This window comes from Heterodontus francisci, chromosome 6, assembly GCF_036365525.1.
Source record: "Heterodontus francisci isolate sHetFra1 chromosome 6, sHetFra1.hap1, whole genome shotgun sequence".
NCBI classification, from domain to species: Eukaryota; Metazoa; Chordata; class Chondrichthyes; order Heterodontiformes; family Heterodontidae; genus Heterodontus; species Heterodontus francisci.
This window is the reverse complement of record NC_090376.1, coordinates 30,775,468-30,796,071: the sequence shown is the minus strand read 5'-3', so window position 1 is coordinate 30,796,071 and position 20,604 is coordinate 30,775,468. Positions and strand designations below refer to the sequence as shown.

Below are 20,604 nucleotides of genomic sequence, written 5' to 3'. Positions count from 1 at the left end.
GTTTGGGATTTTCTTCTCCCTGCTGCTTTCACATGCGTTCAAGTCTTCAGAAGAAGGAATTTTCTTCCACACAAGATCAGATGGCAGGTTGTTCAACCTTGCCTGTCTAAGAGCGAAGTCCAAAGTACGGAAAGTCCTCATCAGGGAACTCCTCTTTGCTGACGATGCTGCTTTAACATCTCACACTGAAGAGTGCCTGCAGAGTCTCATCGAAAGGTTTGCGGCTGCCTGCAATGAATTTGGCCTAACCATCAGCCTCATAAAAACGAACATCATGGGGCAGGATGTCAGAAATGCTCCATCCATCAATATTGGCGACCACGCTCTGGAAGTGGTTCAAGAGTTCACCTACCTAGGCTCAACAATTACCAGTAACCTGTCTCTAAATGCAGAAATCAACAAGCGCGTGGGAAAGGCTTCCACTGCTATGTCCAGACTGGCCAAGAGAGTGTGGGAAAATGGCGCACTGACACGGAACACAAAAGTCCGAGTGTTTCAAGCCTGTGTCCTCAGTACCTTGCTCTATGGCAGCGAGGCGTGGACAACGTATGTCAGCCAAGAGCGAAGTCTCAATTCGTTCCATCTTCGCTGCCTCCAGAGAATACTTGGCATCAGGTGGCAGGAGTCCAACACAGAAGTCCTCGAGGCGGCCAACATCCCCAGCTTATACACACTACTGAGTCAGCGGCGCTTGAGATGGCTTGGCCATGTGAGCCGCATGGAAGATGGCAGGATCCCCAAAGACACATTGTACAGCGAGCTCGCCACTGGTATCAGACCCACCGGCCGTCCATGTCTCTGCTTTAAAGACGTCTGCAAACGCGACATGAAGTCCTGTGACATTGATCACAAGTCGTGGGAGTCAGTTGCCAGCGTTCGCCAGAGCTGGCGGGCAGCCATAAAGGCGGGGCTAAAGTGTGGCGAGTCGAAGAGACTTGGCAGTTGGCAGGAAAAAAGACAAAAGCGCAAGGGGAGAGCCAACTGTGTAACAGCCCCGACAAACAAATTTTTCTGCAGCACCTGTGGAAGAGCCTGTCACTCCAGAATTGGCCTTTATAGCCACTCCAGGCGCTGCTCCACACACCACTGACCACCTCCAGGCGCTTACCCATTGTCTCTCGAGATAAGGAGGCCAAAGAAGAATGCAGCACTTCCATTAAGCGTGAGATTTAGTACGTAGAGCATAGTACATTATTCAACCTACTCAACTATTTTGAAGATTATTAGGGCAGATATTTATTTTGTTAACATATCAATCTACAGATTTGTTCAATAAACTGGCCTCTAGATATAGCTTAGTATTTCATTAGTTTAGTTTAGTTTAGAGATACAGCACTGAAACAGGTCCTTCGGCCCACCGAGTCTGTGCCGACCATCAACCACCCATTTATACTAATCCTACACTAATCCCATATTCCTACCACATCCCCACCTGTCCCTATATATTTCCCAACCACCTACCTATACTAGGGGCAATTTATAATGGCCAATTAACCTATCAACCTGCAAGTCTTTGGCATGTGGGAGGAAACCGGAGCACCCGGAGGAAACCCACGCAGACACAGGGAGAACTTGCAAACTCCGCACAGGCAGTACCCAGAATCGAACCCGGGTCTCTGGAGCTGTGAGGCTGCGGTGCTAACCACTGCGCCACTGTGCCGCCCTTTGCAAGTAATAGCTACAAAATGACAGGAAACTTTCAGTATGTAATCGATAATATCCCCAAATCCTCCTGTCTAATTCTTGCTAATGAAGACCTCTTCATAATTTCTGGTTCCAATGCACATTTTCTTATATTCCCCTCCATTAAAATTCATCTGCCATTTTTCAACCTATCTTTTACAGCTGAGGGACAGTCAAACAGAGCAAGAACAATACAGTGTCTTGAGACGTCGGCCTTATTAAGAACACAAGATAATTATGGGTGAAGACCATTTGTCTCATCTTAATTAATCCATCCAGAAAGATACAAATGTTCTCTCCCATCCCCTACACACCCCCCCCCCCCCCCCCCCCCACACACACACACACACTATTGCAGTGCCCAGTTGTGTCTCCATGATTCTGCCGTTTTGTCTCTACGGCACAGAAGAAAGCCATTTAGCTCATCGAGTCCATGCTGGCTCTCTCTAAAGCAGTCCAGTCATTCCCAGTCCCCTGCTCTATCCCTGTAGCCCTGCAAGTTTATTTCCCTTGAGTACACATCCAGTTTTCTTTTGAAATCATTGATCGTCTCCCTTTGCATCACCCTCGTAGGCAGCAGTTCCAGGACATTACCACTCACTGCGTTAAAAAAGTTCTTCCTCCCTTCCCCCCTGCATCTCCTGCCTAAAATCGTAAATCTGTGTCCCCTATTCTTTGTGCTATCAGCTAATGTGGACATCTCTTTGTCTAAATCTGTCACAACCTTGTACACGTCTATCAAATCTCTTTTGCTCCAAGGAGAACAACCCCAGCTTTTCCGACCTAACCTTGTAGCTAAAATAGCTCATCCCTGGAATTATTCTGGTAAATCTGTCTGCACCCTGTCAAGAAGTCTCACATCCTTCCTAAAATGTGGTGACTAGAACTGGACACAATAATCTAGTTGTGGCCTAACCAGAACTTTATAAAGGTTCAAATAACTTCCCTGCTTTTGTACTCAATACCCCTATTTATGAAGCCCAAGATCCCATATGCTTTGCTAACTACTCTGTCAATATGTCCTGTCACCTTCAATGATCTATGTACATGAACCCCCAGGTCCCTCTGTTCCTGCACACTCTTCAGAACTGTGCCATTAAATCTGTATTGCCTTTCTCTATACCTTCTGCCAAAATGCATCACCTCACACTTCTCTGTATTAAATTCCATCTGCTACTTGTCTGCCCATTCTGCTGGCCTGTCTGTATCCTGTTGCAGCCGATTGGTATCATTCTCACTCTTTGCCACACCTCCAAGTGTGGTATCATTGGCAAATTTTTGAAATTTTACTCTGTATTATAATGTCCAAGTCATTTATATGTATCAAGAAAAGCAGTGGTCCTACCACTGAATATTGGGGAACACCACTGTCTACCATCCTCCAGTCTGAAAAGCAACCATTAACCACTACTCTCTGTTTTCTGTTCTTAAGCCAATTTTTTATCCAAACTGACACTGACATTTCTATTCCATGAGCCTCAATTTTGGTAACCAGCATTTATAGTGGTACTTTGTCAAGCGCTTTCTTAAAATCCATATAGATAACATCCATTGCATTCCCTTGATCAATCTTCTCTGTTACTTCATCAAAAAGTTCAATTAGATTAGTCAAGCACAATCTGCCTTTTACAAATCCATACTGGCTCTCCTTAATTAAGTCAAACTTCTCCAAGTGCCTATTAACTTTTCCCTGATTCTTCTTTCTAAAACTTTACCCACCGCTGATGTTAAACTGACCAGCCTGTGTACATTGAATAAGGGTGCCATCTTCCTCGAATCAAAGGAAGATTGGAAGATTATGCAAGTTCTTCTGCTGTCTCCACTCCCACTTCCTTTAGCAACCAGGTGATTTATTCACTCTAATCTTAGGCAGGATGTACTGGAATGACTGGCTATCGGTGCTCACCCCATCCATCACCTCTACCATCTCCGCTTCTACCCATATTATGTCGGCATACTCTTAGTAAACACAGGTACAAAGCACTGATTAAGTATTCTAGCCTTGCCCTGCGCCGCTAAGCATATATCACCCTCTTTGTCCCTAAGAGGACCTATACCACCTCTTACTATCTGCTTACTATTTAGATGCTGGTAAAAGATTTTTGGTTCTCTTTTATGTTAACTGCCATTCTATTCTCATATTCTCTCTTTGCCAGTCTTATTTTCCTCTACATTTCCCCGTTCAACTTAGTTTATTTGGTCTGGTTCATAACAGCAACAACTTAGATTTATATACTGCCTTTAACATAACAAAACGTCCCAAGGCACTTCAGAGGAAAAGTATGACACCAAGCCACAAAAGGAAATATTAGGTCAGATAACGAAAAGCTTGGTCAGAGGTATATTTTAAGGAGTGTCTAAAAGGAGGAAAGTGAGGTAGAGAAGTATAGGGGTGGTATTCCAGAGCTTAGGGCCTAAGCAACTGAAGACACGGCTACCAATGGTGGAGATATTAAAATCAGGGATCTACAAGAGGCCAGAATTAGAGGAACACCGATACCTTGGAGAATTGTGGGGCTGGAGGAGATTACTGAGATAGGGAGGGGCAAGGCCATGGAGGGATTTGAAAACAAGGATGAGAATTTTAAAATCAAGACATTGCCTGATCAGGAGCCAATGTAGGTCAGCGAGCATAGGGACCTGGTACAAGTTAGGCAGCAGAGTTTTGGATGACCTCAAGTTTACGGAGTGTAGCATGAGGGGGACCAGCCAGGAGTGCATTGAAATAGTCAAGTCTAGAGGTAATGAAGGCATGAGTGCTTGAAGATTTCACCTGACATGTATCATACACCCTCCTTTTTTTGTTTCATTATGTCCTCTATTTCCCTCGTCATCAGTATGCCCTGTAAAGCCTGGCTTGGGTACAAAATTAAAACCGGACCTGGGCCTGATTTGACCACAGCCAACCCGGACCCGACCCGGATCCGAGTCCTTCAATTATTTTTCATGCCCGACCCGACCTGAAAATATCAAACACTGACCCGAAAATATCAAACATGTTATATTGGTACAGAAAAAAAATCACGTCAAAACGTAGGTTCAAAAGAAAACAATACAAACAAAACCTAACTGTAGTTGGGTTTGCTCGGGTTCAGGTTGGGTAGCTAGGCTTTAATGCCCTGGCTTTGGTTCCCCTGCTTTTCACCCTTGTTAGAATGTACCTTGTTCGCCTGTATTTGAAACATCTCCTCCTTAAAGATCACCCATTGTTCAGTGACAGATTTTCCTGCCAATCTTTGGTTCCATTTTACTCTGGCTAGGTCTCCTCTCATTCCATTGAAGTTAGCCTTCTTCCAATTTAGAAGTTCTACTTCAGATTGTTCCTTGCTCTTCTCCATTGCTAATATAAACCTTATGATACAATGATTGCTCTTAACCCAAGTGTTCTCCCACAAACACTTGGTCCACTTGGCCCATCTCATTCCCCAGCACCAGATCCAGCAATACCTCCTTCCTACTTGGACTGAGAATGTATTGGTAAAGGTAGAACTCCTGAATGCATATCAGAAATTCCTCCCCCTCCATATCTTTACTCTAACACTATCCCAATCAATATTTGGGTAATTAAAGTCCCCCCAATATCACCACTCTATAGCTCATGCAGATTTGCTCCTCTATCTCTCTCACTATTTGGAGGCCCTTAGAATACTCCCAGTAGCATCACCATACTCTTTTTTTGCTTCGAAACTCTAACCTTGCCAGCTCAATGACATCCTCTCTTTCTAACATTTCAATGTTTTCCCTAATTACTGCCACCCCACCTTCCTTTTTAACTTCCCTGTCCTTTCTGAACACTTTGAATATTAAACACCCAGTTCTCACCAATTTAAGTCCGGTTTTCTTTATTACCACTACATCATATTTCCACACGGCTATTCGTGTTAGTAGCTCACCACCCTTACCACACTTTGTGCATTCACATACTGTATTTTTATTTCTCGTAGGCCTTCTTAGTCTGCTCCTATCTAATATGGTACCACTCCCTTCTCTAATACTATTCAACACTTTCACTTTGTACATGTTATTCCTCTTTTCTACTTCTATATGCTACTGCCCATCCCCCTGCCAGTTTAGTTTAAACCCTCCCCAACCACACGAGTGAACCTCCCCGTGAGGACATCGATCCAGTCCTGTTGGGGTACAACCCATCCCTTTTTGAATAGGTATCTCCTGCCCCAGAACTGGTCCCAATGCCCCAAGAATCTGAAGCCCTCCTTCCTGCACCATGCCTCATTGTCCCTATCTTCCTATTTCTACTCTCACTAGCACGTGGCACTGGGATTAATCCAGAGATTACAAGCTTTGAGATCCTATTTTTTAAACTTCCTTCCTAGCTCCCTTCCTCCCATCAACATCCTGTGTGTTACCATTGACCAGAAATGTAACTGGACCAGCCATATAAATACTGTAAGTACAAGGGCAGATCAGAGGCTGGGAATTCTCCGGCGGGTATCTCACCACCTGACTGCACAATGCCAGTCCACCATCTACAAGGCACAAGTCATTAGCGTGATGGAATACTCTCCACTTGCCTGGATGAGTGCAGCTCCAAAAACACTCAAGAAGCCCAACACTATCCAGGACAAAGCCTGCTGCTTGATCGGCACCCCTTCCACCACCTTAAACATTCACTCCCTCCACCACTGGTGCACAGTGGCAGTAGTATGTACCATCTGCAACTTGCACTGCAGCAACTCACCAAGGCTTCTTCAACAGCACCTTCCAAATCCACGACCTTTACCACCTAGAAAGACAAGGGCAGCAGATGCATGGGAACTACCTGCGAGTTCTTCTCCAAGCCACACACCATCCTCACTTGGAACTATATTGCCGTTCCTTCACTGTCGGTGGGTCAAAAGCCTGGAACTCCCATCCTAACAGCGCTATGGGTGTAGCTACCCCACATGGACTGCAGCGATTCAAGAAGGCGGCTCACCATCACCTTCTCCAGGGTAATTAAGGATGGGCAATAAATGCTGTCCTAGTCAGCGATGCCCACATCCTGTGATTGAATAAAAAATAAATGCTGCCCTTGCCAATGCTTCTCACATCCCATGAACAAATCTTTTTTTTTAAAAAAGCTCCTGAAAATCTGATCATAGTCGCTCAATAGCTGCCCTCTTTATGTCGTTGGTACTGATGTGTACCACAACTTCTGACTCACTCACCGCAGCAGAATATTCTGCACCCTCTCTGTGATGTTCTTTACCCTGGCACCAGGGAGGCAACGCACCATGTGAGACTCACAATGATGGTTACAGAAATGCCTGTACTCCTAACTATAGAATCTGCTATAAAGACTGCATTGCTACTCTTTGCTGTTCTCTCCTGTGTAGCTCCTTGTCCGTTGGTGCCACGGACTGGACTGCACTCCTTCAAGGTGTCGTCACTCCCAGTAGCCTCCAATGCTGAGTACTGGTTAGAGAGTCACACTTCCTGCCACCTCCTACTCTTCCACATGGCCACCCATCCACTGTCTTGAACTCTTCCTGCCTGTGGGGACATTCCATACCCTGGAATGTATGATCCAGAAAACACTCATTCTCCCTGATGCTATGCTGAAATCCTACAAGTATGGTTCCCCCAAGACACATGAAGTGTCCTGAGGCTCCCACATGGCGCCTGAATTGCAAGCAACTGGTCTCAGCTGCCATGGTGTAAAAATGTAGCTACTACCTTGTATAAACTATTAATTTTAATTAATGCATCTAGACCAGCTATGTGCTAATGCTGTTATACTTATCCCAATTGAAATTTTAATTATTAGTTCAGCTAGCTAAGCTGTAAATTTAATGCAGTACTTTGTAGTTTTCTGGTACTAATTTAAACCACTGCCCTAATTTAGAGAGAAAAAGAAAACCCTTAAAACTCACCAACAAATCACCTACCTGCTGTCTTGTGACGTTCCTCCATGCTTTGCGCTCTTCCCCCCTCTAATTTATCAGCCGGCCCTGCTGCTGCTTCCAATCAGGTACACACTGTTCCTCTGCTCTGATTTATTAGCCACCGCTGATCTTGATTTGTGTGAACAAATATTTCCTGATATCTAGAATTTACTTTTTGCTCATTTGAACCTGTGTTCCTTTGCGCTACTCTTGCATATTCGAGATAAACATTTTTCAAAGCCTGAATAATTTCATCTGATTCTATAAGCTCACCTCTCAGATGACTCTTTTCTAAGGTGGAAAGCCCAAGTGTCTCCAGTCTTTCCTCATAACTCGTGGCAAACTGATCTTCCCTGAGCTGCCTCCCACACTTGAATGTCTTTCTGATTTCTTGACAACCAGTACTGGAAAGGACTGATGATTGTTCAGCTTATTTTATGTTATGGCTTTGGCTTGACATTGCTCTTAAATATGTGTAGTCTACGAGGATAGCATATGGAAGTAAGACCACAGGTTCTGTTTCTGTGCTGTATAACTCTATGACTCTGTTCCCACAATACACAATTAATTTTCTGATTTTGTTCTTACAGGAGAGCCTATGCCAGTTGTAAAAAGAGCAGGAAATACAGTGATTGCTGGTTCTATTAATGCACAGGGTTCTCTGCTTATTCAAGCTACCCATGTTGGTCCAGAAACAACATTGTCACAAATTGTTAAGCTGGTAGAAGAAGCACAGACATCAAAGGTAGATCTGCCATCCTTGCATTGTGCAATTAAAGAACATTTACATTTGTGCATACATCAACAATAGTTTTAAGAGTGCCATTAATTTGTAATAGACTTGTAGAATTATAATGAAATTTTAGAACAAGGTACTTTTCAAAAGTACTTTTCAGACTGATGTTTGGCAATAAAAACAAGAAACCCTTCCCCTCCCTCCCAGAACCGTGACAGGGCTCCCCTTGTCCTCACTTTCCACCCCATCAGCCTCCATATCCAAAGGATCATCCTCCGCCATTTCCGCCACCTCCAGCGTGATGCCACTACCAAACGCAACTTCCCCTCCCTTCCCCTGTCAACATTCCGAAGGGACCGTTCCCTCCGCGACACCCTGGTCCACTCATCCATTACCCCCACCACCTCGTCCCCATCCCAGGGCACCTTCCCCTGCAATCGCAGGAGGTGTAATACCTGCCCATTTACCTCCTCTCTCCTCACTATCCCAGACCCCAAACACTCCTTTCAGATGAAGCAGCAATTTACTTGTACTTCTTTCAATGTTGTATACTGTATTTGCTGCTCACAATGTGGTCTCCTCTACATTGGGGAGACCAAGCACAGACTGGGTGACCGCTTTGCGGAACACCTCCGCTCAGTCCGTAAGCAGGACCCTGAGCTTCCGGTTGCTTGCCATTTCAACACTCCCCCCTGCTCTCATGCTCACATCTCTGTCCTGGGATTGCTGCAGTGTTCCAGTGAACATCAACGCAAGCTCGAGGAACAGAATCTCATCTACTGATTTAGGCACACTACAGCCTGCCGGACTGAACATTGAGTTCAATAATTTCAGACAGCCCCCCATTTTACTTTCATTTTTAGTTATTTTTTTACATTTTTTACAATTTTTTTTTTGCATTTATTTCATTTCATCTTAGTTTGATCAGTTTGCTTACCCACTGTTTTTTTTCATGTTTGCACTTGCTGCTGTTCAATATTCAGTCCGTTAACACATCTGTACTAATGCTTTGTCTTTCAACACACCATTAACATATTGTTTGCCTTTGCTCCATGACCTTTTGGTCAGCTATGTGGCCTTGTCCAATCTACACCTTCTCCTTTGTTATCTCTTGCCCCACCCCCACCTCACTTGCTTATAACCTGTGACATTTTTAATATTTGTCAGTTCCGAAGGAGGGTCACGGACCCGAAACGTTAACTCTGCTTCTCTTTCCACAGATGCTGCCAGACCTGCTGAGTGGTTCCAGCATTTCTTGTTTTTATTTCAGATTTCCAGCATCCGCAGTATTTTGCTTTTATTTTGATGTTTGGCAATGTCATTTTCTCAAAATGGAGGGAAAAGATGACCAAACTGGATAGAATCATTGGAGATAATTTTCATCTTTGCTGCTCAGGAGTGAATTACCCATCCATTATAGAACCCGCTCGATTTTCATTTCCAATGCAAGTTCTATAATGAGTGGCAATCCACCATTGTAAAACAAATGTCTGATCTGCTTTGCTATGAAAGTGTTGAAGGTTTTAATTCAAAGCATTAATGTGCATGAAGTTGGACATCATTACAATCATTTTCCAGGTAGAAACAAAAGTGCAGTGAGGTCCAATTTAGGGAGTCAGCATTGGAAAAGTGTCCGATACAATATGGGTTCAAGCATTCAATAGGTGTTCCTGATAACATCCTGGTTAACCTCCTCTGTACCCTTTCTAATGCCTTTACATCTTTCTTGAAGTTTGGTGCCCAGAATTGCCCACAGTATTCCAGCTGAGGCATAACCAATGATTTACAAAGTTCTAGTTGATCTCTTTGCCTTTATATTCTATTCCACTATTTGTAAAAGCAAGTAACCTATATGTTTTTTAACCACCTTATCAACTTGCCCTGCCACTTTAAGGGTTTGTGTATATAAACATCAAGCCTGTGAAAGCTTTCCAAAATTGTGCAATTTATAGTATACTGCGTTTCCATATTGAGCCTCCCAAAGTGTATCACTTCACACTTGTCCACACTGAACTCCATCTACCATGCTTCTGTGCATTTCACCATCCTGTCGGTCATTCTGAAGCCTATAACTACCTGATGATTTACTAGTTTGCCATTTTTGCCTCATCTACAAGCTTTATAATGTTGCTCTCTACACTTGAGTCTCGTTCGTTTATAAAAATTGCAAAAAATAATAGGCTCAAAAATGACCCTTGGGGAATGCCACTGCAAACTACCTTCCAGTCTGAAGAACATCCATCCACCACCAATGACCCTTCTAAATTTTCTTTGTTGTGTGCAATCTGTTTATTTAAAGGCATAGTACCTTAAACATTTTTTTTACATGTCCCCGCACATGTGTGTACCTTAAAGGGGACAGCTTGTGAGTGACCTGCACAGCCGTACACACGCGTAGGTTAAAAGGAGCATTGTCCACCACCACCACCCTTTGCTTCCTTGCTCTGAGCCGGGGTTTGTTGGAGGCCTGATTTAGGGTGGGGGGAGTGGGTGCAGGTGGTTGGCATCAGAAGCCTAGGAATGCATTCGGAGGTGGGGTGGGGTGGTGTGGTGTGGTGGAGTGGTTTCAGTGGCCGAGGAGGGTGGGAAAAAGATTGGTGACTTGCTGGGGAATGTCGTGGGCTGGAGGAGTGGGTGTGGGGTGGTTCCAGGTGTAAAGGAACTTGCCTCCTGGATCTGGCACCCCTTGCCTGGATGTAGCTTCCGGGTATCCTAAGGCTCAGAAAACCTTGGCAACCACAGTTAAAGCTGAGAAACCTCATTCTTATATTTGAAGTGTAAAGCAGCTTTCTTGGAGCAGGTTGGTTGCCTGCCACCTTCCCCCCTCAGTTAAAGCTGGAATTGGGTGGGTTGGAGTGGGTTTGGGTCGGGATTCTGATTTTTAAAACTTTAACCACCCACCCGCCCCCAAACCCGCTCTTTTGTGGTTAAAATTAGCCTCTATGTGTTTTAAATAGCACATCATTTATCCTAATTTTTAACTCTAATATCCTATCTCAAAATGTTTCTATGAAATGAAAACAATGCAGAAAATGTAAAAAATCCCTTCTTACCTGTATGGATCACTGAAAAACAAAATACTGTTAAAAATTGCCAAAGACTGCTTTTTTTTAAACTAAGGAATTTGTTTAAAATAATGATATGGACAGTTTACGCAAATTGGAGCAAGCTACAGGTTACAGTGAAGATGTTTAGATTATTTTGATGTTTCCAGCACTGCATTAATTGTTTGAAACCCCTATCCTAGTACATTATAAGTTGCTTCACCATTACTAATTTGGGGGGGGGGGGGAGGGTGAAGAGAGAAATGAAAGGTAAAACAAGGGGGGGGGGAAAGAACTGGTTTCTATAGAAATCTGTGGTAATATCATTTTTAATTTGCTTTTCATTTTATGAAGCTAATGAAATAGGTTTTGACTTTTACAGGCTCCAATTCAACAGTTTGCTGACAAATTGAGTGGATATTTTGTTCCATTTATTGTTGGTATTTCTGTGGCTACACTGACTGTCTGGATTATCGTTGGTTTTACAAACTTTGATGCCATGAAAAAGTACTTGTCAGTAAGTAGTAGTGAAATGCTTGCAATACCTATCAGTGTGGAGTAATAGGCTCTGAGGCTTTGTGGAACTTTTTATGTAAAGGCAAAGCAAACGTTATCTTGTATATGTTTCAGACAATGCGTGTTTTAATGGTGCTTTTTACAAATCAGATGTTTACAATTGAAAACTATAAGGAAATTAGCTGCAGCTAGATGTATGGGACAGGAAACAGTTTTTAAAGCACTAATGCGGCTTAATAATTTATTTTAAAAGTATAGGTATTTACCACCCACCTAACATAAGTAAGTGTGGTGAGGAAATGGAGAGAGAATTGTTCCTCTTAAATTGCACTGCACTGTTTAGCACTTCTCCAGGAAGAGGACTGGAAGGCTTCCAGCCCATAGCAGTCAACTGTTTGCTACTCAGAAGTAAAGTGAGCAGACTTGCAGTCCAGTTTTACCTCCTGCCTTTGGGGAAGCTTTTGTCTCCACTCGTCACTTCTCGCTGGCAGCCAGGCTGAAATTATCTACAAGAAATAGTGAATGCCCACTTCCATTCACATGGTGTGACTTAATCCTAGGCTGCTGGCAGGTCCAAGGAAACTCCCATCTCCTTGGGCTGTCTGGTTTTGTAAGTTTACAATTCAAGCCCTGCAATGCTGACATAAATTCTGATCTTATAGTAATAAAGATACTCAGATATCAGAAGTAAGTTTATTACCATAATAATAAATACGTAAATTAGGCACTTGCAAAGAATCTTTTTTTTAAGACTTAGTTTTACTGTTTTTTTTTACTTAATCTAAGCCAGCCTTTGCTTTCTCTGCCTTATATATTTTTCTGAAAAAGATCATTTTTACCTGGCCCACTCCAAACTTTACTGCATACTGCAGGTTGGTAATTAAGCACAGTACTGAAGAAGTGCTGCGCTGTCAGAGGTGCCTGGCCAACGTTCGTCCTGCAACTGACATCTGAAACAAATGATCTGGTTGTTTGATTCATTGCTATTTGTGGGACCTTGCTGTGTTCAAATGAGCTGCTGCCTTTCCTATAACAGTGACTGCACCTCTTTTGATCCCTTTGGGACATCCTGAGGTTGTGAAAAGTGCAGTATAAATGTAAGTTTGTTCTTCCTGACTCCCACTGTCAATATTTGGAGGAGGATTAACTTTCAATAATCTGGGTTTCATTGGTGGGAAATTGGCTGTTTCTCAGCAAATCAAAAGACTGGTTTATTAAGAATGGTATAATCTCTTCAGTGGCATGTAAAAAATGAGTTAACAACAAAGTGATCTCTGCCGATTGAGTATGCTTCTATACTACTGCCTTACAGTGGTCAGTTGAGTAAGCTCAGTCACAGAACTGTAATACTTTCTATTTCATATTCCCTATGCAAAGGTAATATTGTGTTGAAGTATAATCTCCCAGTAATATTAACAGCCTGGGGCACTTTATTATAAACTGCTATCACGAGGTGTTCAGAATTGGCTAGTTTTTCATGCTCGTCAGAGTTATGCAGCACAGAATGAAACCCTTCGGCCTATCGTGTCCATGCCGACCATCATCACCTATCCTAATCCCATTTTCCAGCATTTGGCCCGTAGCCTTGTATGCTATGGCGTTTCAAGTGCTCATCTAAATACTTTTTAAATGTTGTGAGGGTTCCTGCCTCTACCACCCCTTCAGGCAGTGTGCTCCAGATTCCAACCACCCTCTGGGTGAAAAATTTTTTCCTCCAATCCCCTCTAAACCTCCTGCCCCTTACCTTAAATCTGGTTATTGACACCTCTGCTAATGGAAAACGTTTCTTCCTTTCTACCCTATCTATGCCCCTCATAATTTTGTATACCTCAATCAGGTCCCCCCTCAGCCTTCTCTGCTCTAAGGAAAACAACCGTAGGCTATCCAGTCTCTCTTCATAGCTGAAATGCTCCAGCCCAGCCCACATGCTGGCGAATCTCCTCTGCACCCTCTCCAGTGCAATCACATCCTTCCTATAGTGTGGCGACCAGAACTGTACACAGTACTCCAGCTGTGGCCTAACTAGTGTTTTATACAGCTCCATCATAACCTCCCTGCTTTTATATTCTATGCCTCGGCTAATAAAGACAAGTAGCCCATATGCTTTCCTAACCACCTTATCTACCTGTGCTGCTGCCTTCAGTGATCTATGGACAAGTACACCAAGGTCCCTCTGACCTTCTGTACTTCCTAGGGTCCTACCATCCATTATATATTCCCTTGCCTTGTTAGTCCTCCCAAAATGCATCACCTCACACTTCTCAGGATTAAATTCCATTTGCCACAGCTCCGCCCATCTTACCTGCCCATCTATATCATCTTGTAATCTAAGGCTTTCCTCCTCAGTATTTAAGACACCACCAATTTTTGTGTCATCTATGAACTTACTGATCATACCTCCTATATTCACGTCTAAATCATTAATGTACACTACAAACAGCAAGGGTCCTAGCACCGATCGCTGCGGTACACCACTGGTCACAGGCTTCCAATCGCAAAAACAACCCTCAACCATCGCCCTCTGCCTCCTGCCACTAAGCGAATTTTGGATCCAATTTTCCCAATTGCCCTGGATCCCAGGGGCGCTTACCTTCTTATCCAAACTCCCATGCGGGATCTTATCAAAAGCCTTACTGAAATCCATGTGGATTACATCAACTGCTTTACCCTTATTTACACACCTAGTCACCTCAAAAAATTCAATCAAGTTTGTTAGACATGATCTCCCCCTGACAAAGCTATGCTGACTATCCTTGATTAATCCCTGCCTCTCCAAGTGGAGATTAATCCTTTCGCTCAGAATTTTTTCCAATGGTTTCCCTACCACTGGTGTTAGACTCACTGGCCTATAATTACCTGGTTTATCCCTGCTACCCTTTTTGAATAATGGTACCACATTTGCTGTCCTCCAGTCCTCTCACCTCTCCTGTGGCCAGAGAGGATTTGAAAATTTGTGTCAGAGTCCCTGCAATCTCCTCTCTTGCCTCACAGCAGCCTGGGATACATCTCATCTAGGCCTGGGGATTTATCCACTTTAAAGCTCGCTAAAACAGCTAATACCTCCTCCCTTTCAATGTTAATTTGTTCAAGTATATCACAGTCCCCCTCCCTGATCGCTACACCTACATCGTCCTTCTCCATAGTGAACACAGATGAAAAGATGTTGACCCTTGAACTCTTTTCTTTTTAGGACCACAGCAAATATATTCCTAAAGCTGAGCTGATTGTCAGATTCGCATTTCAGACTTCTATTACGGTGTTGTCTATTGCATGCCCCTGTTCCCTGGGACTGGCTACACCTACAGCTGTGATGGTGGGTACAGGTGTTGGTGCTCAAAATGGCATTCTCATCAAAGGTGGAGAACCGCTAGAGATGGCACACAAGGTTAGTGACTATAAAGGGATTTAGTAAGAAAAGCCACCATAGTAAGTTATATATTTTTCACTAGAAGCATCAGATCAGATTGGCTATCAAAATGCTAGCCCAGTGTAACCATCAAAAGAGTATGAAATGTGTCAATATTGAAAGGGGGAAGTTGTAGGGCTGTGGGGAAAGAGCAGGGAAGTGGGATTAATTGGATAGCTCTTTCAAAGACCCAGCACAGGTATGATGCGCCAGTTGGACTCCTTCTGCGATGTAACATTCTGTGATTCATTGATTATCTTTTTTAAAGTCTTCTTTCTTAGCAAAAGAAACGGCAATGATGTTTTTCATATAAGCAAAAGGAGGTAGGGACAGCTCTCACCCAGGAGTCTATTCATTATGTATGGATTTGGGTAGTGTATGCTTGCAGGCTATTTGTCTATAGCAGGCATCAAAACTAAGCCAACTTTGCATTCTTCTGATGCTCTGCATACTTACTTTGAAGCAGGTCTCAATGGAACATGATCATGAGGGGAAACTGATATTTTGCTGTATTCTTGCGCCAGGGGCACTGAGGAATTTACCAGTGCTGCCATCACCTGACCAGCATCGACCCCTTAACTCAACATAATTTTATTTCAATAATGAGCTAGAAGTTTAATTTGTGGAATAACTGCACAACATTTTTTTTAAATGTACAGTTTGGTTGTGTTTGGAGCAGAGAGTTCAGCATTTGTGTTGCAAAATGGAATACAAATTTTATCATATATCTGCTTAAATAACAACTTTCCTACACTTTGGCAATTGGTGGGAAATTACATTTAAAAAATGATAACCTGCAGTTGATGGCTTTGATTATTTCACTGAAGTGATAAAAGCTTTTGTGTCTCTAGATAAAAGTGGTGATGTTTGACAAGACTGGAACTATTACACATGGTGTTCCAAAGGTAATGAGGGTTCTAATACTGGTAGATGTAGCTGTTCTGCCAATGAAGAAATTGCTTGCAGTTGTTGGTACTGCAGAAGCTAGCAGTGAGCATCCTCTTGGAAGTGCTGTGGCCAAATATTGCAAAGAAGTAAGTCATTTTCTTTCACTACTTCTCTGTTTCTCAGTCCACTCTATGTTTCATACTAAAATCCCCATGTATTATGATATACCATAGGCCTGGATTTCACAATGGGAATTAAGTAGCACAAAGTTCTGCTCATCTGATTCCTGCGAGACAGTGTTTAACTCAGGAATTTGGTAAGTGGGAATTCGGTGCAGTGAGGGAGGAGGTGCTGGTTTGGTCTTTTACAGAACAAACAGTGATTCAAGAAAGGGAGCTGGAGACAGTGAGACCTGAGAACTGAAGCCCAGAGGCATTAATTAGGGAGCAGGTAGTTGATTGGTTGGTGAGTTTTAATGTTTTTTTTGCCTTTCTAAACTAGGGCAGTAGTTTAAGTATTGTATTAAATTGGTAGCTTAACTAGTTAAACTACTTAATATAACTACAAATTATCAGTGATATCTCTAAACTTGAAATCTAATTAGTTAAATAAAACACAATAGAAATGGCAGGGCAGGTGATGTGTTGCAGCTGTAGCATGTGGGAAATGGTGGACACCAGTGTGAACCACAGGAACTACATCTGCAGTAAGTGACTGCAGCTCGAGCAACTTCAGCTCAGAGTTGATGAGCTGGATTCCGAGCTTCGGACACTGAGATGCATCAGGGAGGGTGAAAGTTACCTGGACACTTTCAGGAGGCAGTCACACCCCATGGGTTAAGTACTTCAGATTTAGTCCGTGGTCAGGGACAGGAGGATATGAGGCAGGTATGGGGATCTAAAGATAGTAATGGAGGCGCCTTAGTCCTTGCACTTTCCCAACAGGTTCGAGGTTCTTGCAGCTTGTGCAGACGAGAGCAGGGACTACAGGGAGGATGAGCAAACTGACCACAGCACCATAGAGCAGGGGCCATTCAAGTGGGGGGGAGGGGAGTGAAAGGGAATGTAGTAGTAGTGGACAGTATATTGTAAACCGTGGTGCGGAGTCAACTCCCCCTTGGCCCCTTTATTCCCTTCACCTACTTCATCCTGGCCGTCATGTGGGACTAAGTCCTCTTAATTCAGGCTCAGGCTGGGTGTTTGGGATATCAGGGTTACAGGAGAGCCACCCTCCACCTAATCCACCGGCTACGGTTATTGGCTTAGTACAAAGAAGAGGAAACTCAGTCCTTTCCTTAACTAACAATTTACTTTATTCACGTTGTTGTACAATGTAAGAATAAGGCTTATACACTTGGTTAGACAAAAGCATGCAACTCAAATTGGGTTATACAGTTAATAACAAAGCTAGCTAGAATCGATAAGCACACCCACTAGGTTCCTCTGACCTTCCCTTGACCTAGTCACAGAAAACAAAGGATAATACCCGAAAAAGGGGAGAGCTGGCACTGGCCAGGCGTTCCATTCTCTCTCTCTTTTACGTCGTCGCCGCGTTGCTCACGCAGCGTCTTCCACTTCCACGATGGTTGGTCTCCGGAGTTTCTCGCTGGCTCTATACCTGAGATTCTCCATACTTATTCTCTTTCTTATCTCTTTGAGCTGTGCTGTTTCTTTCCGGTTGGTTTAGGCCTGCTCACCTCATTCGTATCTTCTCCTTATTGGCCCAGGCCCAAAGACCCCAGTAACACACCGTGTCCAAATAAGGCTCTATACCTGTGATCTCTCCTTTGTCGTCACATAAATTAATTAGTTCTAACTGGTTTTTACCAGTACAGGCCTGTGTCTGAGCTCAGGTTACTTCAGTTCATGAACTATCCAGCAGTTTGTAACAGATTCTGTACTTCTTGCAGCCCCTGGCCAACAATAGTTAGAGGGTCAGATACTGTTCTCTGCAGCCGAGAGCATGAGTCCCAAAGGCTGTGTTGCCTGCCTGGTGTCTGGATTACGGACATCTCCTTGGGGCTGGAGAGGAATGTGGAGTGGGAGGGGAAGGATCCAATTGCCGTGGTCCATGTGGGTGCCAACAACATAGCTAGCACTAAGAAAGAGGTTCTGCTGAAGGAGTATGAGCAGCTACGAGCTAAATTAAAAAACAGAACCACAAAGATAGTAATCTCTGGACTTTCAACCTGAGCCGCAAGCTAATTGGTATAGGTTAAATAAGATCAGAGAGTTGAATAAGTGGCTCAGAGATTGTTGTGGGAGAAATAGGTTTTGATTCATGGGGCACTGGCACCAATACTGGGGAAAGAGGGAGCTATACCGTTGGGATGGCCTTCACCTGAACCATGCTGGGGCCAGTTTTCTGGCGAATTGTATAACTAGGACTGTAGAGAGAGCTTTAAGCTAAATGCGGTGAGGGGACATTTAGAAAGTTAACGAGAAAGAGCGAGGCATTAGTGCAGGGTAGCAATACGGGTAATAATAATCAGAGTGTGACAAACATAATAATGAACCAGCAGCGTTTGTAACAAGATGGATGAATTGATAGCACAAATAGAAATAAATGATCATGATATGATAGCCATTACAGAGAGCTGGTGGCAAGGTGACCAAGGCTAGGAACTAAATATTCAAGGATATTTGACATCTCAAAGATAGCAAGAAAGGAAAAGGAGGGTGTGGTAGCTCTGTTTATAAAGGATGAAATCAGTACAGTAGTGAGAAATTACCTTGGTTCAGAAGACCAAGATGTAGACTCAGTTTGGGTGGAGATAAGAAATAGCAAAAAGGAAGTTACTGGTGGGCGCAGTTTATAGGCCCCCTAACAGTAGTTACACTGTAGGGCAGACTATAAATCAAGAAACAATGGGGGCTAGTAGGACAAATACTGCATTAATTGTGGCTAATTTTAATCTTCAGATAGATTAGACTAATCAAATTGGCAAAGGTAGCCTGCAGGATGAGCTCATCGAATGTATTAAGTACAGTTTCTTAGAACAATACATTCTGGAACCAACCCAGGAGCAGGCCATTTTAGACTTGGTAATATGTAATGAGGCAGGATTAATAAATGACATCAGAGTAAAGGCTCCTCTCGCGAAGAGTGATCATAATATGATAGAATTTCACACTCAGTTTGAGGGTGAGAAATGTGGTTCCATAACTAGTGTCTTAAACTTAAATAAAGGCAATTACAAGGGTATGAAGACAGAGTTGGCGAAAGTGGACGGGGAAAATAGGTTAAAAGGTAAGACGGTAGAGAAGCAGTGGCAAACATTTAAGGCGATATTTCATAACTCAACAAAAATAAATCCCATTGAGACAGAAAGATGCTACGAGAAGGCTGCACCATCCGTGGTAAACTAAGGAAGTTAAGGATGGTATCAAATTGAAAGAAAAGGCGTACAATGCTGCGAAGATTGGTGGTAGGCCAGAAGTTGGGAAAATTTTAGAATCAGCAGAGGATGACTAAAGAAAAGACAAATGAGAGTAGGAGAGTAAACTAGCAAGAAATATAAAAAAAGACACTCAAAGCTTCTACAAATATATAAAAAGAGAATAGTTCAAGTGTTGGTCCCTTAGAGAATGAAACTGGGGAATTAATAATGGAAATGGCAGAGACTTTGAAGAAGTGTATTGTATCTGTCTTCACAGTCGAAGATACAAAAAACATCCCAAGAATAGCAAAAAATCAAGAGGCAAAAGGGAGGAACTTAAGACAATCACTATCGTTAGAGAAAAGGTACTAGGAAAACTAATGGAACTAAAGGCTGACAAGTCCCCTGGACCTGATGGCCTGCATCCTAGGGTCTTAAAAGAAGTGGCTGCAGAGATTCTGGATGCATTGGTTGTAAGCTTCCAAAATTCCCTAGGTTCTGGAAACGTTCTAGCGGATTGGTGAACTGAAAATGTAACACCTCTTCAAGAAAGTGGGGGGTAACAGAAAGCAGGAAGCTATAGGCCAGTTAGTCTAATCTGTAAGTGGGAAAATGCTAGAATCTGTTATTAAGGAAGCAGTAGCATGACATTTAGAAAATCATAATGCAATCAGGTAGAGTCGATATGGTTTTATGAAAGGAAAATCGTGTTTGACAAAAGAGATCTTTGAGGATGTAACAAGCAAGGTGGATAAAGGGGAACCAGTAGATATAGTGTATTTGGATTTCAAAAAGGTATTCAATAAGGTGCCACCTAAAAAGGTTACTACACACTATAAGAGCTCATGATTTTGGGGGTAACGTTAGCATGGAAGGAGGATTAGCTAACTAACAAAACCAAGTTGGGATAAATGGGTCATGTTCAGGTTGGCAAATTCTAACTAGTGGAGTGGCACAGGGATCAGTTCTGGGGCCCCAACTATTTACGATTTATATTGATGACTTTTTGAAGGGACTGAGTGTATTGTAGCCAAATTTGCTGCCGATACAAAGGTAGGAAAGCAAGT

General features: G+C 43.0%; 1 protein-coding gene across 4 annotated transcripts in view; it reads left to right on the top strand.

Moving 5' to 3' along the window:
- LOC137371218 (copper-transporting ATPase 2-like) overlaps positions 1 to 20,604 on the top strand; it is a 189,371-nt gene that overhangs the window by 118,537 nt on the left and 50,230 nt on the right. For all 4 annotated transcript variants that reach the window (XM_068033409.1, XM_068033408.1, XM_068033410.1 and 1 more), the window contains exons 11-14: positions 8,159 to 8,313; positions 11,731 to 11,865; positions 15,055 to 15,249; positions 16,122 to 16,304. In XM_068033409.1, the coding sequence (XP_067889510.1) occupies positions 8,159 to 8,313; positions 11,731 to 11,865; positions 15,055 to 15,249; positions 16,122 to 16,304 (668 nt within the window). The remainder of the gene's footprint in view (positions 1 to 8,158; positions 8,314 to 11,730; positions 11,866 to 15,054; positions 15,250 to 16,121; positions 16,305 to 20,604) is intronic.